Raw genomic sequence first — 15,703 nt, 5'->3', positions numbered from 1 at the left:
ATATTGAAACTGAAGGATGTATGCACGAGGACACGAGCAGCTAGAGACTCTCTAGTGGCAAGTCAATCGCAAGCGAATGAAAAAAGGCTGCTCGTGCCTTATCCCAACTTCGTTTTGGAAAACAGACTTGAGGAAAAAGCAAAAAATATACAACAACCTTCAAGATAAATTTACACATCGAAAGGGATGAAAAAGTAAAAAAAGAAAACAACGAAAACGAAAGACACAGCATATAAAAAACAGAAGAGCAAAAAGTAACAATGAACAATCAACAGCAAACATTCTACCTATCAAGAGAAGGAACAAAAAACAAAAGCTTCAAGTCGCCTGAAGTTTCACCGCAGGGATTGGCTCTGGGGTAGTATAGGACGAGATAAAACAAAGGATAGGGCAAGATAACAGGGAGAAACGGCGCCGTAAAATGTGCAAAAGAGGAGCAAACATTGGTACAAAAAGCAAAAACAAAAAAAAAACAAAAAACAAACCCAACATTAGCATGATCGATGGCGCCATCTAGCGGGATTTGGTTTCAGACGCATTTATGTGTGTATGTTTGTTGTTTTCCCCCCTAAAGGTCCTAAAATTAAGTGTACATGTGTGCCAGGAAAACCCTTTCGGTGTACCATCGAGGGAATTATTCAAGGGCGGCCACCTTGAAGTGTGTATGCGATGCAAATTGCCTGTGACGTGATGGGACACATCACATCACCCGGCGTGTAAGGCCAAGCGGAACAGGTGGCGCTGAATAATGTTTGGTGTGAATTATGCATATCAAACTCGACGGCAGTGGCAGCCACTAGGCTCGCTTACCGCTTTGGAATGTGGGGAAGAAAACTGCCACAAAAAAAACCCAAATGCCCCAAAAGTGTCGCCTCTTCGGTGTCGGACACGCCAGCCAAAATGGTAATGTTCTGCGAAAGGATGGTTTGCGAACTAATCGATAATTTATACTAAACTACTCCGCATCTCACCTACCAGTGCAGAGTCAGTGCAAAAACCAAATGGTGATGTTTTTGGTGTTTCAATGATGACTGGAACAAGACCATTACTGGTAGGGGAAAGTTGCTCGGGAACTACTAACTTTCGAAGTGGTGGTGTGTTTGTTTGTTTTTTGTGCATGTGTATTTACTGTGCAAATTTACTTTTCTACTGTGATGTGCTTGTTGGAGAGATAAAAATCAAAACTTTCGTACGTGTGCTTGTGTATGTATGTGCCAGGTGGGGCTGGTGGTGCAGTAGTAACGGAAGGGATGGTGAAGTGAAACAAGATTCAAACAGCTACTCAGAACACAAAACGATGGGCAAAAATAATAAAAAAAGAAGGTAAGTAACGAGTGGAGCGAGAAATTGAACCACTCTCCTTTGCTGGTCTACCGTACCGTGGCCCACCGAGCGACCACGCAGATGGGCCGTGAACCCAGGAAGTTGACAGGTACGGGAAGTATGCTTGTACGTATGTGTATGGGAGTGTGTGTGTATTGGACGAGGAGAAGCTTGGATGGGGATACTTACGGTTTCCGAACCGGCGGCCGTGACGAGCTCCTGCAGCGCACGCACCGACAGCGCCTGCTCTATGACGAACACGCACTGCGATAGGTCCGGCGGGATGTTCTTGTCTGCGATGTTCTCCAGGAAGCAGTGCCGGTTGCCGAAACCTTCGGCCGCCAGACACACGCGTTCGCCGGTTGCCGTACAGGACAGGCAGACCATGTCTTCCTGTGTTGCGGAGTGCGGTGAGGAAGGAAGGAAGAAAGGACACATTTGAAGACGATTAGTTAAATTGATACCGCCCGCAGTGATGAGGGTGAAACGATGATAATGCTGATGAGTTTACGGAAGCAATCCTTATGCTGCCTCCAACAGATTGTTAAAGAAGGTCTTCAGAAAGACCTTCTGTGTGGGAGGTTTTAAAAGAGGTCATATTTTCTGAAGTGGAGATAATTAGATGGATTTGCATGTGGATACAATATGCATTCATATCAGTCATTGAATTACTTGAAGGCTGCTAGAAAGCATATTGTGAAGATCATGGAAGGACTTCCTACAGGATGGCCTAAAATCTGAACAAACGGTTCGAGAGTTTGGTACATTACCATTAAATTAGTTATGCAGTAACAGTGTCAATAGAAGGTTAATGCTTAAGTTAAAGTGATCAGCAATACAGTAAATCATACATGATAGCCAGTTATATTTCCTGAGATGCAACGGCTATCATTAATTAAAGTTAGGAATTATCACCTTTAATCTTCAATTTCTTCCAAAAGCGTATGACGTTCATACCTACAACTCCAGAATCAACATTTGATTCAGTAAACAATATTAGTTGTTTGTAATTAATTCATATCCTCATCCATTATCCTAATAGCTTGCTTGCTCCAAAGTAGCGTGATACTTCTTGTGTAGCTTGGTTCACACGAGGTTTAAGTCAAGGACGGGGGAATTCTGTATCAATTATTTGATGAATATAGAGTAGCAATAGAAGTAATTGGTATGCTGTGAGTTTCAGGACCTTTATCAAATATCACTCAAGATGAATACAACATGGTAATAGTCAAACACATAAAATAAATAGTAACAAAACTCAATTTAGAATCGATTATCGACTTTCTGAATATTATAAATGTAACAAAAAGCCAGTAAACAAAATGTACTTGCTACTAAGGGAAAAATTAATTTAAACGATCAGGCAATTAAAATGTTAAGTATTCTAGACTTCTTGAGAATTGTTAGTTTTGATCTCATGTTTTGTTTTTATTTAAGTATCTCTTTTACTGCCTTTACTGCCTTTTTATTGTTTAGTTGCCTTAATACTTATAACTGTTGCACACATTTTTACCAAAAATAAATTATTACCATAAAAAACCTATTTCATCTTCATTATTGATCCTATTTTGTCAAAACGTATGAAATCTTAATTGATTTAGCCCTTTTTCCTTTTTTCCTACATCGTCTACTTGCTAAAAGGACAACCCTTGCAATTGGCAAGCAATTCAAGGAGTATGGCAAATGTTTGAACAGTTATTGCTGTGTAATGTGTTTGGTTTATGACCTCACTGGGGCTGAGAAAGCTTCACAAGTCGTCGGGACTGGGATGTTGGTGCGGTTCATGAATGTTTAATCGAACGCTTGTGCAGAGTAAAACGGTCTTAAGAGAACGCCCTGTACGGTGCGCAACCAATGTAGCCGATTGAGGGGTGTAAGGTAATAATAAAATTTTACGATATAACATCTTTGTTTGCTAATTAAACGATAGCAAAGTGTAATCAAACAGATCGTTTAATTCAATTAGAAAATTGCCACCCGGCAACGATTAACCCAGCACTGGCAAAAGGTGTGCTGGCCAGAACATTGGGAGAGCATATTTAAAGTGTAATTAGCAAGTTTGTCGACTTACCGTACGCAAGAATGAAACATCATCCTGCTCGGATCCTCCCTCTGCTTCAGCCATGTTGGTATACTACTACGGCTCTATTTTGGCAGATTTTGGATCCTTTCGCTGGGGCTTAAATGGGCAGTTTAGCTGCTCGGCTGCCACACGCCGTTTTCCTGATGGTTTCAGCAGCAGCAGCAGCTCGCTTTAATTCACTTTCACTGCGAACAGACCACTGTTTTTTATTTGTTTTATTTGGTTCGTTTCTGAAAAAAAGATTTACGCTTCCCTGTTGACGGCCTTTTCGTCCTTTTCTTGGAAAAAATCACTGTTTCGACACTTTCACTCTGGCACTTGGTTTCGCGTTTGCTTTCTCCGCCCTTAGAGCGCACGTTCACCGACGGCCATACTAATCCTAAGCGAGGGCTCGATTGCTTTGGTGGAAGCTGTTACTCGGTGCTGCTGACGGTGTTGAACAAACAAGGAGTCATATAGCATTCGCGTTAAAGGTGGTCCAGTTCGGGGGGGATGTGGTCGATTCGATTCGATCGTAGCGTCCTGTACAGTAGTAGCACGTCGTGAACGTCGTCGTGTGATCCTGCCAACGGGAGGGTAGAGGAACGAAATTCGTACAATTTATTGCAGACCAGCAAACAAACGGAGATGGGGAAAATGAAAGAAATTGGGTTATGGAGGAGGAAGAGTGAATGGGAAAAAGTTTTGCTATACGAATTAGGACACCAGCCACGATGCGGGTGAGTACGTTCGCCTTCAGGCCGGGATGCTGGAAATAGAGAAAGAGCAAAGAGACACAAAAAAGAGTTAGTAAGTTGCTGTCTAAATCTTTCGAGGGAATTTATTTTCAGAACAGAGGGTAGTTTGTACTTCGAAAGGCAAAGATAAGGTTTGGTCTTAGTATGACTTCTACAATAGTTTCAATTAGCTGCTGTATCTGGACTAGGTTTATTCTATTGTATGCAGGATTTAAGGTCAGACGAAGATTAAATCAATAAGCCACAGAATACCAGTCATAGAATTCTAAACAGAATAGAACCAGCAAATCTTGTGGAGGGAAGGCGACTCTCCACTGACGAAGTTTGTTGTATAAATTTATTATCATTGGCCTGTATTCAAGGCCAGATTTGTTCACAACATCCGGCGCAGAATATATTTTCTAACGAGCGAAATTCAGCGCTGATTATTCTGATAAGTTTCATTATCAAGCATTCTTTAAACAGTGACAGTTGTTGTATCGATAAAGACTGACAAAATTTGATCTGTCAAAGTTGTATGTGATTATATATCAAGCAACTTTTTTAATGTTTTACAGATCAATCATTTCGAGCTATTTATTAATACATGAACTAGATAATAGGGCAAGGTAGGTAAAGACGGACACGTTAAGGGAAATGGTAAATATCTAAGGATATATAGGTGCAACGACGGATATAAATGTGCATACATGATCTTACACTCATGTTTTATCAGAAAATGTGTTAAAACTTTAAAGTTTCCATCGATTTTTGCGTTTTTCTCATGAATGAAAAACATGTTTTTTTTTCGTGCAGTTTTGAAATGTTAGGGTAAGACGGACACCTGATATGGGAAAGATGGACACCATGAAGGCTAAGATGGACACCTTTAGAAAACGTTGGAAATTGAAGAGTTTTACAGTATTTTAACAAATTCTATCGCTTTCCACGTCCTGGTACGTTTATAAACCAATTCTTGGCCAATTGCAACGACGATTCATTCAGCAGTGAATTTAGGAATTGTAAGCACCGCTTCTAATAGAACGTAGAATGAACGTAGAAATGAACGTTGAAGGTATCTTTTTTTAATATCAGGCACTAACAGTGGAGGTTGCACCAGCTTACAGAACAACAATTTATAACTTCGCTTTAGGAAATTATTCCGCGGAAAGTCCGCGACCACAGCTTATTTGAGGGATTTGTTAATAGGTCCAGCTATTTCTTACATTGAAGATTGAACATTTTGATATCTGTAAACCCATAGAATCTCTCATCTATTCCTGAACGATTTGATGTCAGTACTTTATCTTTTTTTTTATTAAACTTGTACAAGTCGTGACAAAATATTGGATTTCGCGAAGAACCTCATCAGCGTTGAGCGAGTAATATCATAACACATGACTGCTATTTTGACCAGTGTTTCATTTCTCGCTTATTTATTACCTTTTCTAGTTACGTAATGGTTTATATCTTCAAAATACCCTTATTTAAGGTGTTTGAAGAAATATATTCATCACCAATTGATATAAGAAGTAAAATAACTCAACAAATTCGGTGTCCATCTTTCCCTATGACAAAGTGTCCGTCTTTCCCGCTTTGGTGTCAGGATGTTTAAACCATCAGAATACAATATTTTTTAATTCTTTCATTCTCGTTCTTTCGCCAGTTTTTTGCTTAACAATCATGACACATGTTCATGTAATAAAACTTCCGAAAATATAAACAATGCAAGTTACAGAGCTTAAGACCCGCAGTAATCAAATTAGATCCACAAGGATGCACATGATTGAAAATTTATTTTGTTCGTGAATTTAACCAATTTTGCATATATTATGCCAAAAATGTTCTCAAATTTGTTGTTTTATTTTCATTTTTTATGCTACACTGTACAATTATTCGAAAATTACCTTTTTCATGCATTTATGAGAAGTGTCTATCTTACCCGCAGTGTCCGTCTTTACCTACCTTCCCCTAATAAACAATAACAATAATATTTTTGATTTGTTGTTCTATGTTGTTCTAGATGTTCTATGATCTTTAGTGAATAAAATATTTAGCATAATAAAGTATCATTAAGAAAATTATCTTTTTTAAATATTTGCAGGTATTTGATTTTCATATTACACCTGTTTCCATCTACGTTCGAATCTCGTGCCGTTTGCATCGAATCGCAAACCGCCTGCTTCGAATCGCATGCCACTACGATCGAATGTGTGCACCCATGGTTGAATCGCGTGCCAGTACGGTTGAATCGCGTTCCACTATGGACGAATCATATGCCACTACGATCGAATTGTGTGCCGCTACCATTGCATTTCTGAAAGCAAGAGCATAGTAAACTGTTTGTTTACGTTTGCAAGCTATATCTTTCTTCGCCGACGGCATTTCGTTAGTAAAATAGTACTTATAAAAGGCAGTTATTCACTGATTACACGTAAAATCCTTGTTATCGACGAATATCGTGGTCCCTTGTTGATGGTAAAATCCTTAAGTTCAACTAATATTCGGTGTTCGTTGTTGATGGTAAAATCCTTGGTTTCAACCGATATTCGTGGGGTTTACCTATAATCAGAGAATAAATCCCTTTTATTGGTATTTTACAAATGAAATGCCGTCGGCGAAGAAGGAAACAGCTTTCAAACGTAAACAAACAGTTTACTATGCTCTTGCTTTCAGAAATCCAATGGTAGCGGCACACAATTCGATCGTAGTGGCATATGATTCGACCATAGTGGAACGCGATTCAACCGTACTGGCACGCGATTCAACCATGGGTGCACGCATTCGATCGTAGTGGCATGCGATTCGAAGTAGGCGGTTTGCGATTCAATGCAAACGGCACGAGATTCGAACGTAGATGGAAACAGGTGTATTACAATTAGAATGGCGTCTTCTACTTTATAAATGCAAGTTATAAAGAATGGCAAGAACTACTTTATAACTTGCATTTTGAGAACCCTTTCATTGTATGTGATGCAAATTAAAATATATTTTTTTTGTAGTTTGTGCCTTTTTTCATGTATTGTTGGGCACAATGATCATGGTTATGGTCATTGTGAAGTTATGGTTATGGTTTCGACCGATACGTTTTCTTTCTTCATCTGGTAAATGCACTTAGTGATTATCTTTCTGTGATTGCGCCATTTTAGGACATCATGTTTTGATGGTTGTTGGATGTAACAAACATCATAACTGAGCACTCATGGAACTCTATACAACTCAACAGTAACCTCTATTTATTGAGGCACTTTCTTTCACATAACTCTGAGTGGATTGTCATATCAGGTCCCAAAAGGTGGTTTGTTGGGCACACATAAGTAATCCTCAGCAAATGTTATGCCTTCAGTAAATTGTTTCGTTTCGTATATCATTTTCAAGGAAGTGAGAGGCTTTGCGCTTTTAGATCATTTGTGCAAGGGTAATTCGTTAAGGGTAGTAGTTTAATACAAAACAAGTTTCAAACTCTTGCAAAAAGATTGTATCATGTTTGTCCACATATCACCATTGCTAAATGATTCAGGTTTAGACTAATAAGGCTGCAATGAATGCCAGAGGTTGCAGTTCTAGTCTATGTTAAAATCTCAAAAGCTCAAAAGTAAATATAATAGATAATTAACCTATGGTTACTACTACTGACTGCGACTAGAAAACGTTACTGTTGGCTTTATGTTTCTCTACGCGATTAAAAAAAATCAAGGCAATAGAGATGAAAAATAAAATAAAATCATGTTTTAATGATTTATTTTACCGTTCTGTGTAATATATATGCAGTTATTCCCACACTTCTATCACGATTTCACTCTTCATTTCTCTCTTCAACTTTTCGTTTAGGCACTTTTCTATTCAGCATGATTAGCATGTGATAACACATCAATATTTATTAACGGTCACGAGTGGTAACAAAAACTTTTACTTGAACGCAAATTCAATGAATACATAATTTAACTCACATGAGCAAACATATATACACACACGCACATATATTTATCTCCACACCTTTGTAAAGTGCAAATTGGCCCTTTAGTGTGGGCCTGCCGTTTCTATTCAGCCTGCATTTCATTAATGCATAGCACATTAATTTTATATCGCACTTGTAATCTACCAACCCCCAAACCTCTTCCAGCTCCAGCAAATCCCTTGTTGTGGTGGTATAAATTATCCGTCTATTTTTCGTTTGTCATGTGGTGCTGCTGCTGGCCATAACGAATTGCTTCGCACGCGGCGAAGCAACAGCTGTTTACGGTCAGCCCGCCAACGAACGATCGCATTAAAAATGGCCTACAAAATCCTTTCCGGCTGTTCTCTCTCTCTCTCTGTGGGTTGTTGTGGGTTTATGTGGTTCCAAAAAAGAAAAGGAAAAACCTTCTTTCTCATGCACATTAAAGCAAGCAACAGTTTTCCAGTTGCTAGAATTCGAAGCGAATTAGATTGCATGTATACCTCCTTCAATCGGTTTCGGTTTCGGGAGAAACGAAATTGTTAGCACCGGCTGGTGTGAACCTCCCCCACCCATTGCCAATTCAACGGAGGAACGATAGTTTAGGTAACCAAGCAGTAAGAAGAAAGAGAGCCTTTATTTTCCACCGAAAGTGATGCCAGAAGATGCTTACGTTCGTTTAACGGGCTGGAGCAGATACAGCCAAAAAAGAGAGGACTCCCCCGTAAGTTGGGAGTGGGTTGCGTTGGGTTGCGTTTCGACGCTCGAGCCCATAAAGACAGCATTGTCGGTCGTTTTCACGATAAAGATGGTTCGCTTTTGTTGGCAAGGATCTTAGCAAGACGAACCAAAGCAAATCGCTGGGGTGGGGTTAGGTTGTACCAGCGCGAAGAAGGTAAAGTGTTGATTTTTCGTACTTTGTTTCATCCTTCGCTTCGGTTCGGGCTATTTTATGGTTGGTGTATGGTATCCATTTTTTGTCAGAGCAGGTTTTGTGTACGAACCACTAGCAGCGCCGGTACAGATAAGGGTAAATATTTGCACATCGTGTGTCGTATTGAATGATGAACCATTCGGGATGGCTTTGCAGTGTTTAAAGAATGGGAGAAAACCAGCAGGATTGCAGACGGCGCGGAATGTTGGTGAAATTGTATTTTAAACATTCAAACAGCGTAGAATGGATTTTGTGGTAAATTGCTTTTTTAAATTCTTATGAACCCAGGGAGCTTTCATTCTTTTTTTAAATATTAAATCAATAATGCGGCTTACTAATACTGAAAAAAGAACAAGGTCAAGGTTACTGGTGACAATGTACCAAAGCTTGATTGCACTAACTTATCAAGATTTCAAGTATCCGCTCGCCTTTTCATTGCAATCAATCGTTTTTGTTTCGTGCATGCCGGCAGGTCGTAACGATTTTCATTTAAGATGTTGTTTGCTGTTTAGCATTTCACTCCCACGCGACGGGGAAGTTGCCATTGGTGAACGGCACCTAGTCACGCAAGCCAGAAGCGCATCATGGATGCAGTGAAATTTTGGAGTGATTGCGAAATGTGAAATGTTGCGAAATGAAACAGAAAATGTGATCAGGAAGGATTTTTTTCTTCCCAGCGACAGTGAAATGGGGCAGACGGTTACATAAATGGACGGGCGTCATTTGAAGTAAGATCGACGAGGCTGTGGTCGTAAAATTGATCGACTAAATTTAGTCGATTGTGTAAATCAATTGCATCGATTATTGTGTAGTCTCGTTTATGTGGCTAAGCCACGGTACTATATGTTTGTGCCCGTTTGTGCGGTGTCAGCACTCTTCCGCAAGCAAGTAACAGACTCAACGAGCTAGAATCGATTTTATCCTCCGGCCGGCCGTGAAAGTTGTTCACGGAAAATCAAGAGATAAGACTCCATCGCCTAGCGAAGGTTGGCTCCACTCTCTCTAGCTGTGCCTCCTAATCGGATTATCTAGAAAATCGATGATGCTCCCGATGCTGGAACGTCAGCATCTCACGCTGGTATTACTTAGAGCTGAACATATCTCGTAACCGAGCAAAGCGAATGGGTTTTATCGCTGTGCAAGTCAACTGGAAAATCAAAGCAAAGTGTGAATGTAGATGCTTCTATTTAGCGTTGCAGTTTTGCACTGATTGGATGCAATTGAATGTTTGTTATCAACGTTACAATTGAGCAAATAAGACACTTTGGAGATTTGGAGACTGATTAATTTAATTATAGCAAAATGATCAGTTTCACTTATTATAAATCAAGCCAAACTTCATACTTGATATGAGCAGCAAAAGACACATTTTTTCATTGAAATCAATTGCTTCGGGAAATGTTTGTTGTATTTGAACTAACTAATGTTGCGATGACATCTTGGCCCAAAGACACATTTTTTCATTTAAATCAATTGCTTCGGGAAATGTTTGTTATATTTGAACTAACTAATGTTGCGATGACATCATGGCCCAACACTTCGAATGTTGCTCTATGGCACATTTAAGAACGATTCTTTCAGCGCTTTCAGAAAGAGGAAATACGATGCCTGCGAAACTGTTTGATGTGGTCTCATCAAAGGAGAGTGTCTGTCGTACGGCAACAGAGTATTTAACTGCAGCTTAAAAGCTGCTGTGGCTTGACAACAAATGGTAACATTTAGACCAGGTACAGGTTACAATTTTTTGTGGTTTGTGTAGTTATTTTTCATCAAATTTGAATCCACTGTTGCAAACTATCAAGTAACCTTGAGTAGCTATCGATTATGTAAAATGTAGCCTATGTTTTGTTCATTTTAAGCTGCTCTTGGTCGTACTTTGACTTTCTCGTAGCTGACCTTGGTAAATACTTATCAGAGAGTTTATCTTTCCTTTTATTTGCAGCTACAATTGAGCATGAAAATAATAGCCCACAAAAGAACAAATGGAGTGTAGAAAGAAAACAAAACGGAAAAAATGTCTCCTTCGTTTAATGAATAAGCATCGGCAGCAAACGGGCACCCGAATCAACATCTTTAACGAAACGGGGAGTTTCCCTTTTATTTCACAGTCGAGTCAACATTCTCACGAAATGGAAGCAATTAGTGCGTCGAAATGGAAGCAATTAGTAACGAGGAGAATTTGATAAAATTCGAGTGCCTCCAGGGAGGTAATTCTTACGTGATCGGATAGCGCGTGGGAGTGAAATTGGGAACGGATGAAGGTCGCAAATAAATATACTCAACTAGCTGGAGTGTCGCTTTTGTTTGAATTTGTTTGATGTTTTATACTTTGTATGGTGAGAAATGGTTCGTTTAATTGAATTTCAATAATGTAAGCAAATAATAATGTGCTTTGAAAGCAAATGATGTAAACCCATTTTCATTGAATAACATAGGTACAGTACTGAAGATGCTTAATCATTATTGGTATATTACCACCTTTGCATGCGGAATTAATTATTCTGCTCGATTAAAAAACGTTAAAATTATTACTTCTGTATAAAAATGTTCGTATTACCAATGTTTTATTTAAGCTTTATAACTAAAAAAAAATATCTTAAAAATGTGTAAATGAAAAATGTAAAGCGTGCAGTTCTCTCCGAACTTACAAAATATGGCAATCTTTCAGTGAATGGAAAAAGAAACTCATTGTGCTTTTGGAAAGGCCAACTTTGCAGCATAGTAGAGTAAATATGTGAAATTGTTTCTATGATCCTTAACACATGCTCTCTTCTGAATAGATATAATGCTGCAAAGTTCACCCACTTCAAGTCCCAGAACAAACATTCTGGGCAGCACTATGTGAATGAAAACAATCACCGCATAAGTGTCGTCTGGTGCAATTAATTATTATTCTCTAGCACGAAACGATGTCGAGAATGGTTGCAGGTGGAACTAGACGCAAACGGTACGCAGTCATGATCTACATAATGAACAGCGTGAAATTCCAATGCAAGGCGCTCTTTCCATGCCGCAGATGATGCCGGGTCTTGACCATCCAGACCTGGCAGAAATTTAAGTAATGCAGAACCACACAATGCAATGGTTTTGCTCGGTATGTGGAAGTTTTGTTCTTTGAGATACAGTTCAAATTAAATGTCTGGTGAAAATCAATTAACTTAAAAAAAAGAAACGAATAAAATAATGCTTTGATGGAATTGTTTGATTTATTTGCTTTATAACTGTTTAAAATATAAAGCAATGTGTCTCGGCTATTTCTTATGAAAATAAGAAACACTGCTAAAAATACTACTAAATTCTAAATCCACTGCTAATTTGTGCTAACAGGCAAGCAAGGGAAGCAAGTAATTTCAAAACATGACTGTTTCGAGGCATTAATAATACACGCTGCGATTACTTCATCGCTACTTAAATACGAATAACCCATTCTGCATCAGTGCTAGTGAAAGCCAGCAGCACATACCGCTATTAGTATATAGACCACACACGAATTCATCGTGATGATCATATGTTGAGAGTGAAGATCTTGAGTTCAATGTTAAAAATAGCTCATCTTTGTGTGTGCCCTCGCTGAGGAGAATTGTACATCCGGGCAATGTTGGGAACGAGTGACAATGAACTGATTTTCACTATTAACCGGCAGCTATCCTAGAATGCTTCAAACACCATAAATTAATGGTTTGTACAAAGTGAACATTGCACAACATTATGAAATCAGATAGTTTTGCTCTTTTTACTTCCTATCAACCTGACGTTGTTTACAGAGAACCAAAAAGTGCCATTAAAAATTACAAACGAGCTTGGAATGTAGCCAAACTGGTGGTCAAAAAGTATGAATGAGTCCTACGAATTGATGAATAGCTTTTGGCAAGTTTCTACGAGTTTTAAGTGATGTTACATGATTCATAAGAGTAAAAGATACAACTGTTGGTTTTATTGCATGAATAAAAAGAACTTTAGCTTCAACATTTAAATTGAAGCATTTCACGTATTACAATGCAGCATCTTGTATGTTTTTCTGGCGGAATGGACAGCAATGTTCTTTAGAAAAATTAATGCTAGAACTATGGATAAATTATCCACGTAGTACTCGCATCATGAAAAATATCAAAGGTATGAATTTTCGATGCCGTTTCGAGCAGATTTTATTCTCCATAGGAGTTGCTCCCCTGAACTAATAATTTTACACAATGTAATTTTGCACAATGTAACTGAAAACTGGCTGGTCATACAATATATTAATTAATATTAATGTCAAAAAATTGTAGCTGCGCGAAGAACGCGCAGTACAGAAGTTAAGTTGTGCGACCTAACAATATACCTAACATGAATTTAACATCCAAAGGTTTTCTATAGAATCAGTTAAAAGAACAATCCTTGTGCTACGACAACCATATGTCTGATATTACAATTTAATATAAAAATCTAAAATCTACCTTAAGTCCACCATAAATTAAATGACACTTACCAAATCAAAGTGATGTATGTAAAGGGTGGTTAAGCTAAGAAGACATTTAACCTAGTAGTCAGCATCCCGTTCTGAAGACGATCGTTTTGTTTCTTTCATGTTTATATGCTACGCTGTCAATTAAGATGCTGTGACGATGTGCACGGTTAAAATTTTCTTTCACCTCTTGTCATCGCAACGTACTAAATTTTTCTCACTTTTTCGTATGTTTCCATCACAGTGTAGTTACTACCAAACAACCACTGGTACACTTGTTGCTGTTGCAACACTACTTAAAACGGGTGGTTTCTGCCCTTGGCAAGGGACGGTACATACAAACACAGTCACAATGCACGCACGACGCACATGTTCACATGTTTTCACGTGCCGTGCACGCATATCTCGTACGAAAATAAACTCATTCGCTCTCCTCTAGCGGCTGCTAACGCAGTGGAAACGGGCCGAGACAGATTGCCTCGTCTAGAAACCAGCGCATCCTAGATGCCGGCAAAGCGTAAGAAGAGATCTGCAAGCGCACGCGCATCTTAAACCTGTGCAAGAACCGCTCTAAACACTCACACATACACACACACACACGATTATGCCATATACACACACACTGTGATGCACACTAGGAAAAAACGGGGTTTTGTTGGCTAACTTTGACCCGGCTCGACCGGGCCAGGAGGTGCTGTTTCGGATTCGGCTGGCACTACTGGTTGTTGTTGTTGCTGTTGCTGCTGCGGTTGTTTCTGTATTTTTCTCTGCGCTTCCCAGCCACTGTCACTGACTATTACCACTCGTGCTGGCTCTCGGACGGCGGAAAGAGCAAGAAAACATCAAAAAGTGGACGGTCGCCCGTTCACTCGAGAGGAGGTATTTAAAAATAAAACTTTTCACTTGCCACTTTTCGGTTGGCCATATCTTCTTATTTTTCTTATTTTTGCACTGTACGGGATTTCTTAGGCGAGCCGTATTATATTTTCACAGAAAACCCCTGGGCGAACAAAATTTTATCCGGGCTCATCCGGAAGCAACAAGATCAACACATTGAGGTCGTCGTGTAAAATTAATCCAAAGCTGGGACGATTTATTCGCGATTGACTTAACTTCAACGCACACAAGGTACACACTTCACTCCGATTATCTAATCGTGTTTCATACAACATTCGTTTTTTTCTAATCTAGCATACACTACACAATGGTTGCTTAGGTTTTTCACACTCGCACGTCAGCAGGGTCAGGGGTGCTACACCTCTGTACGATCACATACACTGGAGCACACTGGACGCGTTATGAAACAGACGTCAAAAACCGTAATCCACGGCCCGGTTTTTGGTGATGGGGGGAGGGTGTTTTGGAGAACTAACCTGTGTCACACTTCCACACGATATCCCCGGGGGGCCTGAACCAGCGCACACACGGGCACACAGATTATGGGGCAATGCTTTGCGCACCCTCTGGCGCAACGTACGGACGGACGGAAGTTGTACTCGCTGGCGTGTTCACTCTTCCACGGCTCGACTACGAATGGGTGCGTTCCTTGGGGTCGATATTTTAAGATCGAACGAGCGCACCGCGAGCCAGCGAACTCGGGACGACCCGCGCACTCCGTACGGCGAGAGTACAGCGGACCAAAAATATCACCCAGCTACGGTCAGTCCCCGGGGTGAGCGCTGCTGGCTGGCTGACCGGTCGGCTCGGGTGATCCTTTCGGGAGGTGCAGGGATGGGAGTACGTGTGTAATACAAAGCGAGGGGTGGGAACGAATGCGTTTTTTTCTGCCTCTTTGGTCCGTTGGTTATGAACCCGAGCTTGGGACGTGTGTGTCTTTTTTGAAAATATTTAACCGTTTAATTTTTTCAATGAGCAGCGAGTGGCCGCAAATTCTTCCTCAATCATACGGTGTGTTTGAAGTACGGTACAGGTTGCGTGGAATCTTGTTTTTGGTAAAGAAGGTTGTGAAATTCAAGCAATTTAGATGGAGCGTAATGGGCAACGATCGTGTTCTTCGGTAGATTTACTGTACTGGTAGAGCAAATCACTTGTCAGTATTGAAGATTCGTGCGGAATCTGCCGAGCAACACGAAGTTTGACTAAAAGAATCCCACAAGGTCACACTCATTTTGGATGTCCGCTACTAATTTTTTACGTTTCCATGGATTTTTAGGAAACCATCATCGTTGATAGAATGTTTGAAGATGTTTCAGATGTTACTAATTTAGTTTTAAATGTCAATTTTCTATTCTTAGTGTTTAAACTG

General features: G+C 39.8%; 1 protein-coding gene across 13 annotated transcripts in view; it reads right to left on the bottom strand.

The window, feature by feature from the left end:
* The window catches only part of LOC1278919 (ryanodine receptor), a 42,194-nt gene extending 27,215 nt beyond the window's left edge, over nucleotides 1–14,979 (bottom strand). For all 13 annotated transcript variants that reach the window (XM_061659399.1, XM_061659398.1, XM_061659404.1 and 10 more), the window contains exons 1-3: nucleotides 14,811–14,979; nucleotides 3,395–3,968; nucleotides 1,513–1,716 (exon numbers count right to left, since the gene is read on the bottom strand). In XM_061659399.1, coding sequence (XP_061515383.1) covers nucleotides 1,513–1,716; nucleotides 3,395–3,448 — 258 coding nt within the window. In that variant the 5' untranslated portion in view covers nucleotides 3,449–3,968; nucleotides 14,811–14,979. The remainder of the gene's footprint in view (nucleotides 1–1,512; nucleotides 1,717–3,394; nucleotides 3,969–14,810) is intronic.
* Nucleotides 14,980–15,703: the final 724 nt, after the last annotated feature.

This window comes from Anopheles gambiae, chromosome 3, assembly GCF_943734735.2.
Source record: "Anopheles gambiae chromosome 3, idAnoGambNW_F1_1, whole genome shotgun sequence".
Classification (NCBI taxonomy): Eukaryota; Metazoa; Arthropoda; class Insecta; order Diptera; family Culicidae; genus Anopheles; species Anopheles gambiae.
This window is presented reverse-complemented; position numbering and strand designations above follow the sequence as displayed.